The sequence below is a fragment of the Polistes fuscatus genome, unplaced genomic scaffold, assembly GCF_010416935.1.
Source record: "Polistes fuscatus isolate 324 unplaced genomic scaffold, CU_Pfus_HIC Scaffold15, whole genome shotgun sequence".
NCBI lineage: Eukaryota > Metazoa > Arthropoda > Insecta > Hymenoptera > Vespidae > Polistes > Polistes fuscatus.
The window spans coordinates 3352804-3376837 of record NW_025113053.1 but is presented as its reverse complement, the minus strand read 5'-3'; the positions used below and the strand labels follow the sequence as shown (position 1 = coordinate 3376837).

The 24034-nt window shown below is 30.8% G+C and overlaps 1 protein-coding gene and 1 long non-coding RNA gene across 5 annotated transcripts in view; both read right to left on the bottom strand.

The window, feature by feature from the left end:
- The window catches only part of LOC122514491, a 779718-nt gene that overhangs the window by 519493 nt on the left and 236191 nt on the right, over positions 1–24034 (bottom strand). The gene's annotated exons all lie outside the window — the stretch shown is intronic.
- LOC122514474 (potassium voltage-gated channel protein Shal) overlaps positions 1–24034 on the bottom strand; it is a 95848-nt gene that overhangs the window by 9136 nt on the left and 62678 nt on the right. The window contains exon 5 of one of the 4 annotated variants that reach the window (XM_043631345.1): positions 10020–10070. The exons of 1 other annotated variant lie outside the window; for it this stretch is intronic. In XM_043631345.1, coding sequence (XP_043487280.1) covers positions 10020–10070 — 51 coding nt within the window. Of the gene's footprint in view, positions 1–3870; positions 5603–10019; positions 10071–24034 lie in introns of those variants that run through there. 2 more of the 4 variants (XM_043631344.1, XM_043631347.1) reach the window with 2 other exon arrangements.

Genomic DNA, 24034 nt, shown 5'->3' with positions numbered 1-24034 from the left:
AGTCACCACACAGCATCTCTCATTTCAGGAACGTATCTCAAGAATGTATAATAAATTCGTGCTTAATTACATCGAATTCGAGCAAACTAAATTTATCAGAAATTTATCAGAAATTTCTTCACTCCGAGAAAGTTGGACGTTCTACGTTTGGTCTGAATAATACTAAAACTCGGACTAGGTTTGCGAAAATACATGCTTGAACGCATTGCGGTGATGACCTTTGCGAGTCAACGTATTCGTCATTGTCCATTCATCGTCGTTTGTTCGATAGTCAACGCTATGTCCTGTTTTCCTCGAAGACAAGAATCGTTCGAGCTAATAATTCCTCATGACAAGTTGCACCGCACTGCAGGTGCACGCTGCACTTCGTACATTCCTATATACACATACCTAATCCTTACAAGCTTTCATCAAATATATATATAAGTATGTATGTAGTTATGTATGTATATATCTAAGTACGTATGTATATATGTATCAAATGAAATGTTTGAAAATTCTTGCACTCAAGGATAAGTATATCTTTCGAATCAAAAAAAAAAAAAAAAAAACAAGAAAAATGAACTATTTCGCATTCAAATAAAATCGGAAATAATGTGTCAAGCAGGATATTCTTAAGTATTGAATCAAATATGATATATACAAATAATTACTTGAAAAATAATTTACCTTTCTATCCGAGTGTAAGTACATGTAGAGACTACAGGAATTGTTTTCGAATATTCGACGAAATTATTCTTCCATCAAAATACAATGAAAAAGGGTATAATCTATCGTAAAATTAAATGATTGCATCAAACGAAGTCAAAACTATTATTAGTAGCACACTAGAAATGTTAGGGTGCTTGTGCGAAACGCAATAATGCATTTTCATTAAACTAAAGATGAAGGATAATAAAAGTATCATAGGACGTCCAACCAATAGCAGCAGAGAGAGCGTTACCTTTTTATATATAAAATGAAAAAAAAAAAAAAAAAAAAAAAAAAAGAGTAAACGTTGAAAATATTATAAGGCATTCTCACTAACTACATTAAGAAGAAAATCTTTTCCCCACGGGGAAAAAGATATACCCACATAAAGGAACAAAATCTCAAAGCTGGGAATTCTTACCAAATGTTTTTTTCTTTACCGGATTTTATGGATGTTGACCCAATTTAAACGGAAAAATTTAATTAGACGAGTATACAAAATAATACGAACATTTACGTGCCTTTAACGCGATAATAATATAATCACGTTTTAAATTCAACAGAAGGTGTAATACTCGATATTATTTTTCGACTTCTTCCTACGAAATAAACAATTTAGAAAAAAGTCTAATTCTAAGCGTACATAATTGACGAACCTTAAAAATAAAAATTATAAATAAAAAAAAAAATACTTACAATAAAAAATGCAATCGAAACAAATGTCAAAAGAATTCAATGTCCAAAAATTGAAGAAAGAGAATAATTCGTGACAAAGCGAGAAACCGTTGGAAAACAACGCGCACTTATGAATCTTATTAAACATTACCGTTACGTGGAATATCTTTTTAATTATAAACACACCTATAATAAATCTCTTCTGAAAGCATTACACAATATCTACAGGGGCGTAGTAAAATTACCGCATGAATTAATTAAAGTTATAAGACACATTCGTTCCTCTCGTTTATTTCTTTCCCGATGCAAAATTTAATAACCGTGTCGTGGGTGCCCTAAAAATGTGTTTCTCATTAAAGTGTAAACACAAATAGCCTTTACAACTCATGTATTTCTATTTTTTTTTTCTGCGTTTGCGTAAAGTATACGTGTTAATATATATATAGACAAGCCTCTTTTTATATCATGTATAACATAAAAGAGGACAAAAAATTAATGTTGATAACGGTGATGATGATATCAAATGAAACACGTTGTTGAACACATCTGATAATGAATGAATCTGTAGACCCGTGAAATGAAAGCAAAGGAAAGATGAAAGGATAAAAAGACTACTCTGTCAGAATTATTTTGGTGATGTCACTTTAAACATAAAAGAAAGAGAAATAAAGAAGGAGAGAGAGAGAGAGAGAGAGAGACTAGCAACACTGATCTCTCTTTGCATTCGACGCTCTCGTATCTCCTCATTTATCTACGTGCACTCAGAGATACATTTGTGCGATGAAATAAGAATACTTGGAAATTTATTTTGTTTTTTTCTTTTTTTTTTTTTACTTTTTTATACCTTCGTGTATTTAAAGATGCCGACATGAAATAATGAAAACCCCCTATACGCATTGAAACATTTTGCAATGCATGCATCGATACCAAAGGTTTCATGAAAATTGCATCAGTTTCCGTTTCAGCTTACGCGTTACCAATTCTTCTCAGTTTCTCGCGTGATATTAACGTTAAAACACCCGCTTTTTTCCTGCATCAATGCAAATGCCGATTTGCTAATGCTAAAAATAAGTACATGTATACATCATAATATGTATCATGAAACATTGGATTTGATGCATGCATCGCAACATGTTAAAATGTGTATAGAAGCTTTAAGAATCATTGAAAAGATATGTTAACAAAAAAATAAAAAGGAAAAAACTACAATGGCTGTAATTCCAGTGGTAGAATACAAAAAGAGAAAAAAAAGCAAAGATAAAGTTAGATCTTAACCATTGTAAAAGGCTAATATACCGTAACACGTATACTTTTTTTCATTTTCTTTGATTTTTGGCGTTCCATCATTTTTATGTTCAATCGCGATAAAGTTGATAAGATGTAAGACTTCGTTTCGGCACTTGTATGCATCTTCCAAGAAAGTAATATCGAAAGTGTAATAGAATCAAAAATTGATTTACCATTTCGCGTTTATGAAAATAGAATAAAATCGAAGGGGGTATATCGAAGTATAAAAAAAAATCTAATTTCACGTAACGGGTAATAAATAATAAGAAAAAGAGAACGTAATTTTTGCCATGACCCAATTAGAAATTCTAAGAATGCTTCAACATCTTCGATTCTTATATCGCGAAATATTAATTATATAACAGAATAATGATTATACTCTTAAACATATATATTCATACGAAAATTACCACGACGAGAAGACATCCAAGAATAAACACATGGTAGAAAATAAATCATCAAGTTCGATTTCTCTAATGATCCGATTAATTATCCGATATGTCTCTTTTGTAATTCAGCCAATCGATTATTCTACCTGCTGTATAACAAACATTCCATTATTAGAATTTCTAATCAATTATATATTATTCTTGATATCTACCTAAAACAATGACACGCATCAAATCTTACTATTAAAATAAGCAATAATGATACGACGATAAGCAGTAAAAGAATAAATTGTGTTCAGATCAGCCAATATAAACGATCATAGCTAAAACCGTCTATCATCATTCATAGAATTTTAGCATAGAATTAATGATGAATAATAAAAATGTCGATAGAAAAAAAAAGAAACTGTTAGAAATAAAGCGAACACCCATAAAGCCAACTCAGATAAGACAGCCACGCGATAAGATCGGCTCGCACGATCGGCTGACACGATCACCAAAGAGGATTTCTGTTCTGGAGGACCCTCGTCGTGTGCCTCTCGTGTGTCCTCCCATCGTGTGAGGCAAGACATCATCATCCAAATCGTAAAATCGTGTGTGTAATATATATATATATAGATATTTGCATACGTATATCACATCTATTATCATATACATATGTATATAGACACAATTATATAAATATCATATCTATATATGTATGTATATGTATATAAATCATTGCATCAGCAGCAGCATCGTAATCATCATTATCATTATTATCATCATTATGAATATCATCTTTTTTTTATCATTTCTCTCTCTCTCTCTCTCTGTCCCTCTCTTTATATTTTTATAACGAAATATCATAGCGTCCACAAGCGTTTCCAAATGAGGAAACAATTTCTTTACCTTTGTCCGCACTTGTATACGGTCGCCATATACGAGCACCACTCTATCCTTGCTCTCGTTCGAGGTGAGCTGATAGGACAAGCTCTATACGTGGACACGTGTACGTCGTCGTAGAATTGGATTCGTCGTGAAATCGTTCCGTTCAATTGTTCGTCGTTTTCATTTTGCATGCATCGCGCGTGTATATACGTTTGCGCCATCCCCCCCCCCCACGTCATTTTTTTTATTTTTGTTTTTTTATTTTTTTGGGGGAGGTTTTCATTCGCCGTTCGTTAGCATCGCATAGTCGGCCAGCCCGTCGTCGTACGGTTGGCACATATTTTTTGTATTTTTTTTTTTTTTATTCGACATTGTTATTTTCCATTTTTTTTTTTTCGTTATCGTGACGATTCCATTCCATGACGCCATCAACGATCGTTGGCAGCCAAGCGAGATCGTTGATCGTATTGTTATTATTTTTGTGTTTATATTTTCGTTTAGTAATTTTATTGTTTTTTTTTTTTTTTGTTTTTTCATACCATCCCGAGTGACGTTGAATATATTACACGTTATTTTTAGGTTCGTACGTCCACAATACGTGTTTGCGATGACCAACGGTTTAGATTTTTCATATTTTTGGTTTTCATCGTTCGGATATTTTTTTTTTATTTGCATTCGGTAAACGTATTTCGTTCATCCGGCATTATAAAACGATCAGCAATTTTATTTGTTCAATTTATTCAATTTCAAAGGAACGATCGTTTCATTCAAATGTATTATTGATTGTGTTATAGATCGAACGGACAAGAAGAGGGAGCAGCCATTGTGGTTTTGGAAGAGCGTTCAAAGTCGACGTAAGGAGACGTCGATGACGATGAAGATGGTGACGATGATCGGAATGGCAGTGGTGATGGTGGTGGTGGTGGTGGTGGTGGTGGTGGTTGCGTTAGAGTTGGTGATAGAGCAGTGGTAGTAATATGATGATAATCATCATCGTTGTGGTCGCGTCGTATCCATCAGCATTGTAGAATCCAAACGTCGAATCATCATCGATTGTCGACGTTGATAATCCCGGGGGTCGAGAGGTCGCATCCATGAAGATGGCACGGAAATGAGGAAATACAGAAGAATTTGATTGATTGATACAGTGATTTTCTTTTTGTTGTATCTGACTAATTTTTTTGCTTTAATTCAAGTCGATTTTCGATTCATCTTCACCACGTCTCTCTCTCTCTCTCTTTCTCTCTCTTTCTCTTTTTTCTCTTTCGTGATTAATTTTTATAACCTCTAATCTCGAATGATTACGTTTCTTTTCGTTTTCGAGTTTTATAAGAGTGTCCTTCATGCATTCGTTTATTTTTTTTTTTTCTATTTTAGTTCACTTTCACACATATTATCAAATATTTTCATACACGACTCGACTCTGTAACGTGATTATTTCAAATATCAGCTAGAAAGAGACTGATTAACTTTTTTTTTTTCCTTACTTTTCTCATTTTCCCTTTCTTTTTTTATTAACAGCTTATACAAATATCAATCAAATGACCTTACATCTCGATTTCTATGTATATGTTATTTACTCAAAAAGAGGCCTCGACGAGGTAAGTGCCATCCATGGCGACCCCCGTCTGCCCACCCTGGGCCCCGGATACTTGGGCCCTTGTAGCTGGGATGTATTGACTGTAGGCCTGCTGAAATCCACACCACAAGCACACACTACATTGTTGCACGCCAGACTGACCTATCCTAAGATTTTCTTTTTTTCTTTAATTCTGATCTTCCTCTCTTTCTCTCTCTCTCTTTCTTTCTTTCTTTCTTTCGCTCACTCATACACACATACACACAGTTTCACGATCGTACAATTTTTCTTTCTATTCTTCTCTTACTTTCTTATTTTCTTTCTAGGTCTCTTGACTATTTCTAGCTAGATACGTGAAGTATACTTCTGGAGAATATTCTCGGGAGCGAGACAGAACACCCAACACACGTTCGTCAACAATTTCTCGCGAAAATATTCTTCACAAATTCACGTTCCCAGAGAGGAAGTCACTATTAGAGGTTATGGCGTCGTAATATATTTGAACCTATTTAACTCGTTTTATCCTACATGGAGACATACGGGGTCGAGCCTCGTGCGCAAGACTCGATTTATTATAATTTATTTAAGGAAAATTTCAAGACAATGCTTTCCGTTCTAATTGTAAGTAAATTCTCGATACGAGGAATTTATTATCTACGGGCGGTAAAAAGGACTCATTCTCTAATGGCCGAATTATTTCAGAAGCGGACATTTTGTAATAAAGTAATGTCCGTAAATATACAAGTAAGTATATGTATAAGTATCAATAAAGTGACGATGATTTTCATTTCATTGTCCTATTCTAAGTCTACACATGTCATGATCTATTTTTAATTAATAAATATAGTTGTACATATATATTTTAGTCGATGAAATTTTGGGTAATAGTCAGTTCTACAATTAGACGAATAACATGATGTCGTAAATATGTTTAGTCTAATTTTATAATAATCAATTCTACGATTTTATAAAGACATAATATTCTCATTTCTATATACCGAATTTAGTTATGTGAATTATGACACAGAAAATGATTTTTACTCACGTAATCTCGAAACAGTATTTTGTCGTCTTTCGACAATACCTTTTGACCTCTGACCTACAAACATCAAGGATTTTTCGGAATAGGCCAGCTGCCTGCCTGCCTGCCTGCTTGTTTTGCGAAAGGAGAGACGCGAGAACTTGAAGTTCGAAGTACAAGGAATCTCGTGACGTTTTTGCGACACCTGTCAGTGCCTTATGTACTTGTTACACGATATGCTCTTCTAAAACACTACGACGATAACTTGCGTTGAACCTTCTAACATCGCGACGGAAGATCAATACTCTTTAAAACGATCCTAAACGATATACATATAAACGGAAAAAAGTAACGCGTTTTATTTCGAAAAGACGTTAAAATTTTAATTTTAAAATGACATTAAAATTGTAATTTTAAAAAGACGTTAAAATTTTAATTTTAAAAAGACGTTAAATATTTTAACTATTAATTTTGAATTTGAACACGTACCATACAAGATTGATTTTCTCTGATTTTCCACTCGAGCCGCATGGGTCGTATATGACCCGCGTATAAATAGCAACCATTTTGAATCGTCTGAACGGAGAGAACATGTTAACTTTTAATAGTTAATTTTAACCGAGGATAACGAGTTAACCCGTCATAGTACTTAGAAAACAGTTTAAGTAAATTTAAATTTAATTCATCATTTGTTTCTTTTTTTTTTTTTTTTCTATTGCACAATTTTATATTTGAGATTTCTATTTTTTGATACTCGTGTAAAGCGCGAATTATTGTTATTGCATACAAAAGTGAAGCTTTTTATAAATGACCTTGTTAGTGTTAAAAGTTTACAAAACGAAAGCAGTAGCCTAACGTATCGCGTGGTCGTTTAGTTTTATTTTCAAATTGATGGTTCAAAGACTATTACAATCCATAAAAATTCCAAACGTAGACTCGAAACACTTAGACATGAGAATCTATTTCAAGTAGGAAGTAAAAAAAAAACTTGTAATAAAATATAGAACAAAATTCGTGTGTATATTTCGACAGGGAGGACGATTGAAATAAAAAAATAAGCAAAGAATCGATTCGCGAGGAGGAAAAAAATTCCTGTGTTTTCTTTGCGCATATTCTTCATACTATTTAACTAAATGAATAACGGCAGAGAGTGGTGTTAAATGGTAAAACGTTTGTGACGATGATTTCACGATTAGCAATTAAAACGTACTGTTTGCATTTCACTTTCGTTAAAAGAACCCCTGACGTTAAGTGTTATCGAAAAAAAAAAGAAGAAAATAATAAATATAAATAAATAAAGGAAAAGAGAGATGGAAACAGGTGAACATGTTGAAAAGAAAATAATACAATAAAATACTGATTGTAAGTTTAACAACGTTAATACGTTACTGGACAGAACCAATGTGACTTTTTTGCACAGCAAATGAAATTATGACAATTTCTATGTGTCTACTCTTTCGTTCTTTCTGTTTTTACCTATTTTTCTTTTCGCCCCAATTTTTGTCTCGCGTTAATATACGTAAACGAACTACATATGCATTACTTATGTATGTATTACGATATTTTCAACTTGATCAAACATTCGGAATTGTCGTAAACAGGTATAAATAAAATGGACAAATAAAAAATTGTCCGATTAACAAGGAAATAATCGATAAATCATAGAAAATTCGTGTCCAACGATAATCCCCAAGGTTCCACTTGGAAATATTACCTTCTAATCCTTAAACGATAAGAAACTTTTAATTATAGGGATAAAATAAAAACAAATATAATTACGTTAACTTTTTTTTTCTAAATAATTAATTATTACTGTCGATCGGATCGTAGTTACGCGTTTCAAGGATAATACGTAGATATATTAATTAATTAGTAGAGCGAAACAAAACTGCTCACCGTTGGAACACGAATTTCATAACACATATTATTATATATATATGTATATATATAGATATTATATAGATATATATATACAGATATGAAACAATAACAAAGAGTTAACAATAAAAACAACAAGTCAAACATTCCCAACTATAAATCGGCTATAATAAAAAGGTTTCATAATTTCATTATTTTTGGTGAAAAATAAAAAACAATGATTTGTACTTTGTTAAGAGAGATCTTACCTTTAACAGGAGAATATATTTTCTACGGGGTGCATAAGATATATTTTTTATAGAGAGATACGTTTATATATATATATATATATATGCATAATATAATATGTACATATATCAGAATATATTATAATTGAAATGTATATGTACACATGTGTGTGCTTTCAACATCCGGTTCGCTATGTAATAAAAAAAATGAAGAGATAAAAAAATAGAAAAAAAATGAGGAATATCATTTTCTAGAACGTCGTTTCTTGTCTCGCAACGATCACAGCCTTTTGCAAATCCTTAATCTATCGAGATTCGTGTAGAATGATGGGCACTTTGTTGATGACACCTATGAATTACCAACGATTGAATATTTCCAAGTATACTTAATTACATATTGATTAATCTTTCAAAGGAATATGTCGAGAACATGTAGATGTACTAGAAGATTAAATGACTAATTCATAATTAATCTCCTTCAGGCGTGACAGCTTGTTTCCAATAAAATTATCGAAGAAAATAAACAAACGACGCGTGAATTAAAAATCAATCTTCGTTTATACCGAACTGTAACTTATTCGAATTTTCGAGCATTCCCTTTCTAGCAAGCAACTCTTTCAAAAAAAGGATAAATTAACTGGATTGTGATAATACATCGAGATGACATCGTCGTTGAAAGGTATAGGTGTACATACATATGTATCTCGTTGGAAGTATATACGCGTTATGTCCAAAAGTGGACCACTGCCAATCTTCTACGATCGACCTGTTGAGCGTTAATTAATCGATCTCCCAAATGTTCGTCGCTACGATAAAGTCGTTACTATTTATAAACGATGCTTATAAAATATAATATTATTCGCTTATCGTAGCAACGGCATAGATGTGCATGTACCAAAAGAGAAAGAAGAAAAAAAGATACATAGATAGATAGATAGATAGATTGGTCGATAGATAAAGCTCGATTATGGCTCGATTTATCAATTACCCCCAGGGCTGTGATCGACGCAGGTAGACAAGGTACAACGACTGCTCGGTAATTTATCTTTCCTTCGTGGTGCCAAGGACGCGAGACACTCTTGGAGATCGATGAAAAACGAATGATACGAAATACTAGGGTTTTAAAAGTAGAACCAAGCAAGAGTAGGTGATAATATATTGGATTCCCGGATTTTTCTCATATATTTATAACGGAGATGACGATACGACGAATTCGCTGCGACAGCGACACCCCCTTCTTCGATTCTTCTTTTTTTTTTTTTCTTTTTTTTTTTCTTTATGAAGGACAAAAGGGTTGGGTAAAACGACGAGGGTTGTTCAAACGTGGTGCTCGTTACTGGGTTAACGACGAGAGGATTGACTGAGCTTTTTAGACGAACACTTAAGATTCAATTTTGTCTTGCCTGGTTGATCTGAAGTGGACGCTCCACTACAGGCTCCTGCTGTTCCTTCGGCTATGCATTATTCATAAAAGCAACTCGTGTTATACATTATAACGTAGATTATGCTCCAGTTAATTCGACGCGAATGTCAATCATCGTTTTCAATTCTCTCCAATGACTTTTTTCTTTTTTTATTTCTTTTTTTTTTATTTCCTTTTCTTTTATTCCTTAATTTGATTATACTTTTTTCGTCAATTGATGCGACATTATACGACAACGAGTGATATGTCTTATTCGTGATGATCGATATGTTTGCAATGATAATTCGTGTTTGGATATGATTAAGATGCTAACTTAAGTCAGAAAAAAAAAGTAATTTTTTAAAATGAAAATTCACGTATCGATATACCTGACAAGTCGACCGTTAACGATATCGATTGGTTTACTCTGACGATATCATATAAAATTATATATTTCTATGTATCTTTTTGTTTTTTTATTTCTACATATATCTACGTATGGGTTACTCAATCGTAGTTTGTGATTTTTTTTTCGAAAGTATAATAAAAAATACAAATGTTAGTGATCAAATTCGAAGAAGTAGTTTTTCGCGCACAAGTTTCGTAAAGACACCGAAAGGCATTGAAAAGTTGCATTAACAAAGTTTAGTTTTATTTAATCGATTTTTCTAAGGACGATGACGACAATTGCAACGCTCGTGACTGTGCTTTCTACATTATCGATCGATTCGTTCAAAACTCTTGGATGTAACGAAATATGAGAACGCTGTAACGGATAATTCATAAGATCGAGATAAGATCATTTTGTACAATTTAATAAACGTGCTTTACGAAGAGGCGATACAATTTCTGCATAGTTTTCAACAAAATTTTGATAAAACGATACACAAGTGGTAAAAATTACAAACGCTGTAATAATATACATATCAAAAGTAATTAGGATGAAATTATATATAGACAAAAATTCTTTCAAAATATCTCTTCTAGAAAAATTTTTCGTCAATTTTTAACTAGTTAGATATAAATATTCTAATTGAAGCGAATATTATGTTTGATAGAAATACAAAATATCCAACGATCCTATTTAAAGTGATTAGTCATAAGCAGTGAGATATGATAGAAATTAACATAGAAGATTCCATTCGATTATAATGATTAGATATCGATATACTAAGTGTATCGAACCACCTGTTTTCTTCAACTTAATACTAACCACCTGTTAATGTTTCAAAAAATGAGTTGTGAATTACTCGGAGAGTAATTTTACGGAGCCTTGTGAATTAATCCAAATGAATATTTTAACTTTCATTTGAAATGATTCATTTCGAAAAACGTCGATTTCTTTTTCGATGAATATTCAACCAAGATTAATTCTGTTCGATTTTTACAATAGTATATTCACGATTTCAATAAGGATACTTTATGAAAGATCTTGTAACGTCCAAAACTATTTCGTTCGATTGACCTCACCAGTTGGAACCATTTATTTGACCTTAAATGCTTTCATTGTTGAAAGTTTCCGAGAGAATAATTAACGCCCGGTCGAACAGTGAGATTTATTGAGGTCTTGCCTTGGCAGTTCTGACACACAGAGCTCTTCGCGATAATTTAATTGCCACCACTGTGTTCCAGTTCTTTGAAAGCATACCGCCTTTGCTAACTAAAGAGGATGCAGAGTGCTGTGTCAACATTGGAAAGAGAAAGAGAAAGAGAAAGAGAAAGAAAATTAGTCGTTCGCAAGAAGACTTTCTCTCTCTCTCTCTCTCTCTCTACAAGTCGATGCACCTGCGACCCGATTTTAATCATTGACAACGATATCTTTTTCACCCCTCCTCGTGATTGCTCGTACGAAGTTAAGTATAGTCGAACAAATGTAACTGAAACTTATACGAATTACACATCGAGTATTCTTTTTGACGAATTTGCATCCACGTAGAAGGAATAGGAGGAAGTTTCGTAGTCAATGGATTACAGGGAATCAAAATCAAAGCGAAACTTAATGAATACGCGAATTACCGAATACGATTCGCATCCTCTTTCTCACTTCATTTTCTCAATATTTCCACACTCTCTCTCTCTTTTACCTTTTCTATTTATACCAATCTTTTCTCTCTGTTTCTTTCTTTCTTTCTTTCTACACCGTGAACCTCTTTTCTTCGTGTATCCCTTTACAGAGGATTTGAAACAAAAAAAGAAATGGAAAAAACGAACCCGATCAAAGTACCGTGCCGTGATAGAACGCGTTTATGCGGCCCGCCGGACCGAACCTTGCTAAAGTAAAAGTTTATTTGAATGCTTTGAAAAGTCTATTTCTTAGACGTTCGAGTCCGTTATATATCGGACTTTTATCAACTTTTATCTTTAATAGAATTTTCTTCGCAACCTCTACGACCTAATAATGAAATTGAATAAGTCGAATTTGTCACCTGTTCCAATTTGAAACACCTTCTTTTATTGGAATATAACCATCAAACGTTTCACGGAAAGTATGACCTTTTATTTTTAAATTGAATTTATTATAAATACGAGATGGCCCGTTTAACGTTACAATTTCGTTTGGATTTTTCTGTTTTTATGAACAATTAAAATTGCGATTAAAAATAAGATGAAAAATATTCCGATTACTTATACTTCGTTGATCTTTTCGCGTAATCATGAAATTTTCATGCATTTTTTTACTCATTTTAATGATGAATTACACTTTTTGTTTACTTTTAGAATAAAATGTCGTTACTATCGATGCCATTATATTTATTAATAAAATTACAAATGTTTTAAGGTTACTTATTATACTTTTTAAATTCGTTGATGATAAATTTATCATATACATACGTTGCAAAGTGTATCAACAAAAAGAAACTTAGAAATGGATACGTATATTCATATATAACATATTTCAACGTTAACGATGGCTTTTATAGAGAATTTTATTCGCTAAGTAAGCGGATATATATCAAAAAAAAAAAGAAAAAAGAGAAAAAAGGAAATTTAACTTTATCCAAGAATACTGTGACATGTAAGCTCCTTGGGGAATAAATAGGAACAAAAGGAGAAAAAATGATCTTGCCTACTACTGGCTTTGTCATGTATTTTTTTCCTATCTCTCTCTCTCTCTCATTCTCTCTATTTTTTCTTTCCTTTATTTTTTTTTACACCGTCTTTTCCTTTTTTTCATATTCACGGCACATTACTAACTTTCGTCCAAAACGGAATCAGAAAAAGAGGTATACAGTAGGTACACAGAACTCAGAGAAAACAGAAGCTATAGAAAAAAGACAGAGAAGAAGAAGAAGAATAAGAAGAATAAGAATAAGAAGAAGAAGAAGAAGAAAAACGATTTCTCGACATCGTTCCCAAGAGTCAGGCTGGAAAACCGTGAAAACGTATAAGCTGTCATATATTTCAACGTATTTTCACGCGAGTTGCCGTGAGAAAAGAAGACAAACGATAAACGCCCTTCGTCTCGGCCCTTTTGTCGTCTCTTCTTTTTTTTTTTTTCATCCAACGGTCGTTTCAACGAACGTGAACCGGATATACTATTCCCTTTTTCTTTTTCCGGTGGACAGGACGTACAAGTACCTTACTTGAAGACGCATTCAACCCCTCATATTTTCTACTTTTTCCTTCAGAGTTTCGATTTAAACAAAATTCAACTTGGTCAAAAATTCAACTTGAGATTATGCTCAAGGATATATCTCGATAAAAAAGTTGAAACTTTTTAAGATTATTTTATTGAATTTTTGAATTAATATAATGATGAGAAAATTTATTATCACGAAATCTATTTTTGTAGAAAATTTTTCCTATCAAATCTGTAATAAATAAATTAATAAAATAATATAATAATAATAATAATAATAAATTAATAATAAATTAATTAAATTAATAATTAATTAATTATTTATTAATTATTATTTTTATTTTATTAATTCTGTAATTATACGAATAGCTTTTAACAGTTAAAATTAGACTTGATAGATTGATTATTAGACTTGATAGATATAATTTGCAGAAAAATTAAATAAAATATCTTATTTTTTACAGATTTTTGCAGAGAATTTTATATTTTTGGTATGCACTACATATATTTGAGAACAAAAATAAAGACATGACACTGTTAAAAGTGTTCTTCCAAAAAATGATTATACTAATTTTGTCGACACAATGCATTGATTCAAAAATTTTCTTTTATATCAGAATAAAGAAAAATCCTTTTATAGCGATTTAACATTATTATTATTATTATCGTTAGAAAACAATCTGAATAGAATCTTAATAGAGAAAGAGAAAGAGAAAGAGCAAGAAAAAGAAAGACAGAGAGAGAGAAAAATAATAATTACTAAAGTAAATCATAGAATTAAATTAAAACCACATCTAATTAAACTAGATAATATCAAATCGTATAGTACGTTGCTCTTCTAATTAGTTTTCGTACGACAAGGAAGAAATATCGATTAACGACTTTATTGAAGTGTAGGAAACTTTAGAATCAATAATACAATCAATAGAAAACTTTAGAATCAATAATATAATCAATAGGAAACTTTAATCACACACTATTAAGCTCCTCCGATTTCGAATGAAATTCTTATCTAAAAGAAAGTGAATTAAATTCATTGAAAAAAGTCAAAGAAAAGTTAAAAGAAACGAATTGTCGTTTAAATGACGATTAATGTTTCTTTCTTTGTTTTTCACCTTGTTCCTATTATTAAAAGAAAAGAGAAGAAAAAAAGAAAAATAATTTTTTTATAAGCATTTTAAATCTCATAGGTCAAACCTTATGCTTTCTCTTTCTATTTCTCTTGTTCACCGTGCTCTAATCGGGGACAGTTCTTTATCTTATGACACTAATTTCGTGTAAATCTCCGAGTGACCTATTTTCAAACAAGTGGCCGATATGGTGAGATGAGAGCAAAATTATCACGAGTTTTGTCATAAAAAAAAGGATCTTTTCCAAGCCGATTCGCGTATTGTTACATCCTTCCGTTTGTCTTATGTTAAATAATATCAGATCTCGTTACGTTGTTTCCTTTTTTTTTAACAATTAACTAACTATAAAGTTCCACAAGTAAGTCTCTGTGTATTTTAAAATACAAACTTCTCGTACAACTTCGCATATCAAAAAAGAAAAAATTAGAATGGAGCAAAGACAAACTATTTTCGGCACTTTATAACTATTTAAGCTGAAATAGCCTTCAAGGGTCTGGAAAAGAGAGTCTTTTTAAGCTATAAATCTCAAAGGAATAAGTTTACGTATGTTAATATAAATTATCTTAGAACTTTGTGCAACTAATAATAGGATTAAATCAATTAAACACTATCTATTGTAGACACTGTCGAATTTAGTCTTGAATCTACCTAAAGTTTGAAAAATAAATTAATTATGCGGAATGAAATTGTTCATGTGAATGATTCAATGAAAGATACATCGATTCTAAAACGATTATAATCGCAAATATACAAACAATATAATTTACCAGTTACCAGATGTTTAATTAAATTGTTTATATATATATATATAATTATTAAATTATTAAATTATATTATCATATAAAAGGTGAACGCATCTAACAGTTATGCGTAAAACCTGATCACTGATATTAAAATATATTTAAAGAGAATATTAAAATCGATGTGAAATCCTTTTTGAATCATTCATGTTAAAAGTCTACTTGAATCTGTTCCCAAAGTTTGATATACAATATACATAAACCATTATACAGATATACACGTAGTAGTATGTATATAGGTAGGTTAGGTAGATATCGCCTCTTCGTTTTCACGTGCAAAGCATAACGTTCGATCGATGATAATGCATAGCGTGCAGCTAGCTAGGACTCACCATTCACCGTGTGTAACCTAAATCACACGTGTATGCATCAATCGACGCGTGCACAGCCACAGCGTTGCCCTATGTGTCTATATATATATATAATAATAATAATAATATTAGAAATATATATATATACGCGTATATAAACGTTCCTATTTTCCGTCCATTCGTTTGAATATTTTATCTTAAAGGAAAGAACAGAACAAAACAAAACAAAAAAAATAACAAACGAAACACGTTCGGAATAATTGATTAATATACTTTGCGACGGTAATAATGAAATATTAAAAGATTGAAGAAGAAAAAGTTGGGGCCCGCGGAAAAGTTGTTAAAATAGGAAAAAAATCATGAAAAAATATACGGAAGAAATGTAAGTAGTTACGCGTTCGTCAAAGACAGGATAAAATTGTCTTCTTTCAAAATGATTCGTTGCTGCTGGTTCAAACACGCGTTTCCTATATGTAAACCATGTCACATATATATATATATATGTATGTAAAGCGAATGTAAAGGCCGTTGGTATTCCTAAGGTCAAGATAAAACGTATTACTATAGAACGTTTTGCTAGTCAATATCTGTGCAAGGATGACTGTACAACGGTTATATGCACGTCCATGACTCGTCACCGATCACGTTGGCATATGCACAAATCATGTTGACCGTACAAAAACGCGAATACTATTTCTGCCAACTCAAGAAACCACAGAAGACGACGATTGCTTTAATGAATTCCTACACACGATTTGATCAAATTCTATTTTAACAGCCTTGTATCTCGTCGTATGTTACGATGATACATCATTCTATAAACATCAAGAATATTTATAGAATTTTCTTTCATTTTGTTTTCTTCCATGAATCCAATCGAGACTTAACAAAATTGTAAATAAAAATATAAAATTTTCAAACAAAACTGTTCAATTTTGATAAATTAAAAAGCTTCATTTATAGATGATTTAAGATGATTGAAGATAACTTTATCAAATTGTTCACATTGTAAGATCGTTTCTTTCTTTCTCGACTCCGAGGATGTTTCTTGAGCGAAGGTAAATCGATGTAAAGACCTCTTTTTAAATTCTTATATAGTTGTCAAGCTTTCATTCATGCTAAATTTGTGTAAGAATTTGTTTTTTATTTGTCCAAGCGTTATTTATCCCTCTTATATTCGAATATGTATTTATATATGTATTATATGTATATCATTTAGAATTGGAATGAAGAAGACAAATGAAAATCTTTTAAATACACGCATATTCAAAATTAACATCTCGTAGGAGATTAAGAAGATCCTTGTTTTTTCTTTTTCCTTTTTCTTGCTTTTTTTTCTTTGTTTGTTTGTTTGTTTGTTCGTTTGTTCGTTTATCTTTACATTGAAACGCGTTTATTATTTTATAAGAGTTTAGATAAGCGAAAGTGATATTCTTTATTTTTTTATCTCATGTTATCTTACCTAGCAAAAAATGAGAACCCGAGAGAGGAATCATAATATGCGAAAGTTCTTTTCTTTTTTTTTTTTTCTTTTTTTTTCTATTTCTCTTTGTTTATTTTTCATTATTTTAATTTTTTTCATCTCTTTGATAACATATCTACGGTTTAGGCCGCGTTTTAAGAACGAGAAGTTATAAAAGCGAATTTATATCTATGTAGAGCAGGAATGTGCCGAGTAAACAAAAAAAGATGATAACTTTAAACAAATAATTAAAATATTAACAATCGCGATTTTACTTTCGGTTCGTTTTATATCGCGAAACAATTGTTTTTCAATGATTTCGTCAAAAAAAAAAAAAATAAAAAATAAATGAAGTACGTTGAGGAATTTCATCAAAATCATCGCATTTTCGTCTGAGACTGGCCCCCATGTCGATATAATATAATTATAATTTTTCACAAGAACGAATTATCATTGAATAATTCATTAAAAATTAATTTATATAATATTTAATATATATTTAATATAATTATAATTTTTCACAAGACCGAATTATCATTGAATTAATTCATTAAAATCATATTGCACGAAAAACAAATATATTGAAATTCACGTTATTAAATTGAACACTAATAGTTAAGTATAATAGACCGGAATTTATGAATTATTTTATCCTCTCTAGTTTTTTCATTAAGTAGTTTTATGTCAATGAGACGAAAAACCTTCGAGACGAAAAACGCTCGTTAAAGCATGCCAGGCATTTACCTAATCTCTATTATCCACCACAAATCTAAGACATTAGAGCTAAGTAAATGCAAAACTGTTAGCCTGACTAAAGGATTCATTAATCATCGCGTACGATAAACCTTTCGAAGGTGGTTTTTGCAAGAATTATCGATCTTACGTTAATCTATTTTCATGAAAGAAAAAATTCATTTACTATTAGTACGAGAGCCAGTCTCGAAGAAATTGATCGAACAATAAAAAAATCGCGATCGTCTTTAGTATTAAAAAGAAATATATATATAAAAAAAAAAAAATAATAATGAAAAAATAAAATAAAAAATTATTACATATACCAATAGTAGGTATATATATATATATTGTAATAATGATTTTTATATACAATATCGTTGCGTAGAACGAATGTTCGTGAACACTCTTAATGTTTTTTTTCTTTTTCGTGACTATCTCTATCTTTTTCATTATTTATCATTATTTATTATTCATTATTATTATTATAATTATTATTGTTATTATTATTATTGTTATTATTATTATTATTATTATTATTATTTGTGTTATTTATATTATTGTTATTATTTGTGTTATTTATATTATTGTTATTATATTATCGTTATTATCATTATAATTAAAAACGATCATTCTCATTGAATCATTTCGAATTGGACTCTATCTAGGGAAAAAAAATAAGGTTTTCTTAAACATCTATGATTAGGGCCGTAAGCTCGCACCTTGGTCAACCTTTTGTCATACGAAAATGCATTGAAATATCGAAATCGTGATAAGTTTAAAATCACGCTTCTTCATTTCTTTAAAACTAAAATCTGGTCACATTTTTTTTTTGTTCTTTCATACGTACACTCGTTCGAGAGCGCATTATTATACCAAATCGCGTTATTCGTGAAAAGAGAGAAACGAAGCTAAGAAAAATACCGAGTTTATTATTAACGTAGAAAAAAAAAAAAAAAAATAGAATATATTTATAAACGTCTATTTTCGAGTATTTTTTTCTTCCCACGTTTAGTCGAAAATTTCGATTTTTTTCTCGCTTACTCTTTTACCCCGTTCATTTCTTTTCATATACTTATAGATATCTAAATCTTCTTCTTCTCTTTTTGTTTCTTTTTTTTTTTTTGTGTCTTTTTATCATTCCTTTATCCGTGCAATTTATTTTCTATCTCTGCCACGTTTCTTTGAAGTTTTTCTTTTTTCTATCTTTGCCGATAAGAGAAAACCGAGTCAGGAGAGACGTCAAATGTAATAGAATATCTGTAATGTGACGTCTCTCTCTCTCTCCCTCTCTCTCTCTCTCACTTCGTTTTCCTTTTCTTATTTTTTTTCATTTTCTTTTCATTTTAATATCTTATTCGTCAGGCGCGAGCTCCTTTTTCTTCTTCCTTTTTTTTTAATTTTTATTTCGCTTATATTTTTCCATACTTTCAGCATCCTTTCCCGTCCCTATCTTATCTCGATCGAATAGATAATAAAGATATGTATTATGTGCACGTAAGTATATAAGTACTTGGCTTGTCAAGAGACGAATTAAGCCTGTCTTTAAACGTACATACGAGAAAAGGGTGATAAATACGAGCTCGAGCAGGATTTCGGATCGATTATGTAAGTTACCTAAAATGGAAGACTTGGGACTGGGCCGATGAGCTTCGAACTCGAACACGGGCAAACTTTTCCTCTGAGATAGGAACAATGATTCGCCCGGTGAGAGAAAGAGAGAGAGAGAGAGAGAAGGAGAGAGAGAAAAAATCGTTGAACGAAGTCAACTAGTTCGAGTTTAGTCGTGAAAGAACTCCCAGCGATTTTCAGAGACATCAGAAAAAACTTGGTACGATAAATCTTTTCATCGATATACTTAAAAGAAACCTCCAACTTCGTGTTCACGTATATATATATATGTATAAGTAGGTATGCATGTGTTTGAGCAATCGACTCGTAAAAAGCAACGAGAAAAAAAATTACCACCGACGACGATGATAGACATCATTTGGGATTCATGTGATCGGTTCAACCGGTCATGAAAAAACCATTTTACGTCTATTCGATCCCATATCATTTTCTTTTCATCTACATATGTGTGATGTAAAAAATTAATTAATAGTTGAACGAATGAAAAAAATAACAACGACGAATTGTTATCGCGTTACATTAAATAAATGGATTTTTATATATCAATTTATATATTATTTTCTTTTTTCTAAATTTGTTTAAAACATAAGACTGTTTTCATTAAAAAAAAAAAATAAAAGCTAGTTTTGGGAAATGTTTTTCTCGAAAACAAGACAATCTGTTAATATATAATATAATTGTTTTCAATTTGAATAATGTAATGTAACTGGTCACCCCATTGTGTTAATTTTTTACTAAATTAATTAAACTTTGTTGATTCGATACTTATTTAGAGATAGATTTAAGAATCTTTTTGAATTTTTTGGATTCGGTTTATCCTGGAGGGGAATAATCTTGCACATCGTTATATTTTACGCCCCATTTTGAATGAAAAAGCAAACGAGGCACGTAAGAAGATTTTTGTAAATAAAACAAAAATTGATTATACATTGAAAGAATCGATAAATAAAATATAATAGCTTTTCTAGTGTACGAGAAAAAATTTCCAAAAATCACCTTTTATTTTGTTGGTTGACTTATTGTTAAATCAATATTGCGAATGAATCTAAATAAACTATTCTCATTTGTTCACAATAATATAAATTGTTTGAAGAGAAAAATTCGTTATAGAAAATAGAGTAATTTTGAGCAAGTATAATAATTTGGATCATAAATATATATATATATATATATCTGATCTTTCTCCATTTTGTTCTTTAAGAGAAGTATCACAGAAAAATTTGTGGGTAAGTCGGTAACAGTAAAGCGTGCTCAAGACACATTACTAAGTCGGATTGCATGTTAATCAGTGATTAACGCGAACGAGGATTTAGAGAAAGATTAAAAAGAGAAATGATGAACCAGTGTGAAAAATAGCTTCCATAAAAGTGGAGATAGAAGAGAAGGCACAGTTAAGGGGTTTCGATGGGGGTCTCGTCCTGGATCTGTCGAGCGACTAAGTCATTTATCACTTCTCATTTTCCCTCGTTAACGTCGAACCTTCCGGTTATGCGAGAGGCTGATTTACGAGTCGATATACATCGAACTGCCAAATGTTTCAACCGATAGATGCTTAAATCCGACAATTATTTTACTATAATAAATATTTCGCATACCTTACCAAAGATTTTATTTTATAAAATTGAAAGAAATATCAAACAATATTAAAAAAAAATATCAACAGATATTTCACATACCTTAACAAAGATTTCATTTTATAAAATTGAATGTGAAATATCAAACAAATTCTACGATCCAAGCAATCCTTTAAATCCTTAACGAATAACCTTCTCTACTCGTAATTAATTAAATTCTATTTATAATTATATTTTCAAGAATCTTTTTTTAATATAACACACCGTGTTAAGAAATAATTTCAACTCGTGTAATCGTAATTAAATGTTAAATATTTTATATTCCGTTCCTTTCATTAAGTTTTTCATTCGATATTCGAAGTTTATAATTAATCGATAACGTAAAAAAAAAAAAACTTTCACGGCAGTTAGCGACTAATCGATAAAACTTTCGAGGGAATACGCGCTCGATTTGTTTTTCTTTATTAAGTAATTCTAACGTATAGTAAAAAGATATAGTTTAAATCACTATCTCTAAAGTTTCATTTATCTTGCGAATAAACATAAATAGAGATATAAAAATACACGTAAAAGATTAAATTACACGAGAAATATAAATTTACGTTACTTACTTTCCTATCAACGATCGATATTACATTAGGAAGGACGATTTACGAGAGTCGATACGTCAAATTTTCAAGAACGATCTTATCAAATATCCAATGACTGGCTTATCATCCATTCCGTAAGATGCAACCTAAATTAGACTTTCTGAATTTAAGAGCAATGTAAGAGCAATGAAGTCAAAGGAATATTCAACCCTTTGATTTCATTCAAATTACATTTGCAAATAAACAATTGTTTTAGGCCGCGCATAAAAAAATATAATAATTTTTATACAAAAGTTATGAAATTATTTAGAATATTTGTTTGAACACGTTGACGTTAACGTGTACCACAGATAATTTCACATTAAATAATCTTATAAATAATAATACGGAAAACAACCGTGTCGTCGTCAACGTATTAAAAGGAAGTTCATGATTTTATATTATTATGCCACATTCGTTACGAAAAACGTCATTCATTTATTATTGCATATTGCATCCGGATTTGAAAAGCTCCGAATAAGAGAACAAGAGAAAGATAGATATACTTCAAATTTGGGAAATTCAAAGCGAAGACAAAGATTCGAATAGACCACAATTGATCAGCGAAAATATGTTCGCCGTTACCGAAGTTATAAATCAAAAGATGTGGAAACTACAATCTATAGATAGTGACCTATTAAATTTGATCATCGTCGTTGCCGAAAGTAAGCGTACCGGATATCCGAAGTGAAGTTTAACGAAGATAGAGGAAACTTTAGCACGCGTAAAGAAGCTCTCCGACTGTCTTCCTTATCACATAATTTCGAAAAACTTCAGCACTGGTTAGTCCTCGCAAATTGCTTTCTCTTCCTAGTTAGTTTCACTTTTATTTATTTTCTGTTTTTTTTTTTTTTTTTTTTTTTTCAATTAAAACTTTCTCCTTTATAGAAGTATTTTCTTTTTTTTCAGGAGAACAAAGCGAGACTAAAGAATAGTGTACGATATATTTATATATGTATATTGTGTACAAGGTGTTTAAAAAAAATTGGAGTTAAATTTGTATTATATGCTAATGAGGCCAAGTAGATCAAAACTAAAAGTTCATAATAACTTAAATATATCTGAAAATGTTGTTCTTTACTGAAAATTGTATGAGCGTTCTTTTGAAAATACAAGTAAAGTTGTTCTTATAACTTATAGAAAATTGTAGAGAAAGAAAAATAATTCTTATTGAAAGTTTTTATTTACACGTTTTTAAAGCCTATTCTTTATGTTGTTTATTAAGAAGAAAAGAACTGTTTTAAAAATATATTCTAAATCTATTTATGAACTACACTACTTTTCATTCAATAGAAATACATATTCGAAGAAATTCGATAATTATTAATTCAACGAATGGAGGTCACGGCATATTTGAAGAAAGGAATATTTAACTGCCATAACAATTAATGAAAATCTTTGAACGGTTATAACTTTTCAATAACACATTTTTTAATATGAATTTATAACAACTTTTTCTACCAACTCGACTTCATTAACACGTAATATAAATTTGACCTAAATCCTTGAACATCTTTTATATTTTACATATATATATGTTTTGCTTAAAAAATTAGTAGATTTTAATTGAAAGAATTAATTGAATTGAAGTTATTTGAACTTCAGTCTCCTTTGTTCCCACTTTCTCTACTTTTGTTTGCCCATTTTATCGATTCGTTGCGTGAATCCAGTACGTTCGCATTCGAATCTATGTATTTTTAAATATATCTACGACACTGATTTAGAATTCGGTACGAAGTCAATTAAATTTCTAGAATAATTATTTTCAAGAGTAGATCCCACTCCCGATTTCATCGATAAACAGGGAGTGGCAACGATGAATATATATTTGTTATTTATATTTATTTATTTTATGCATATATTTAGATTTACATATATATATTTAATTATTCATATATATATATATATGTGTGTGTGTATTGAATATTCTAAATTTGATAACTCCATCTCCGAGGATAATTCTCATAATGAGATTTACGAGAGAGAGAAACGATAAAACGATCTTCACGATTTAACTACGAAAAAATCAAATCCTAACGATTAGGAAATCTTTTAATACCAGCGGTAAAAGCAAAAAATATTCTTTCGAGAGAACCAATTAAACAATTCGAACTCTCAGGGCAGTGCTTGGAGAGACAATTAATCGCGAATCGAGTACACAAAATC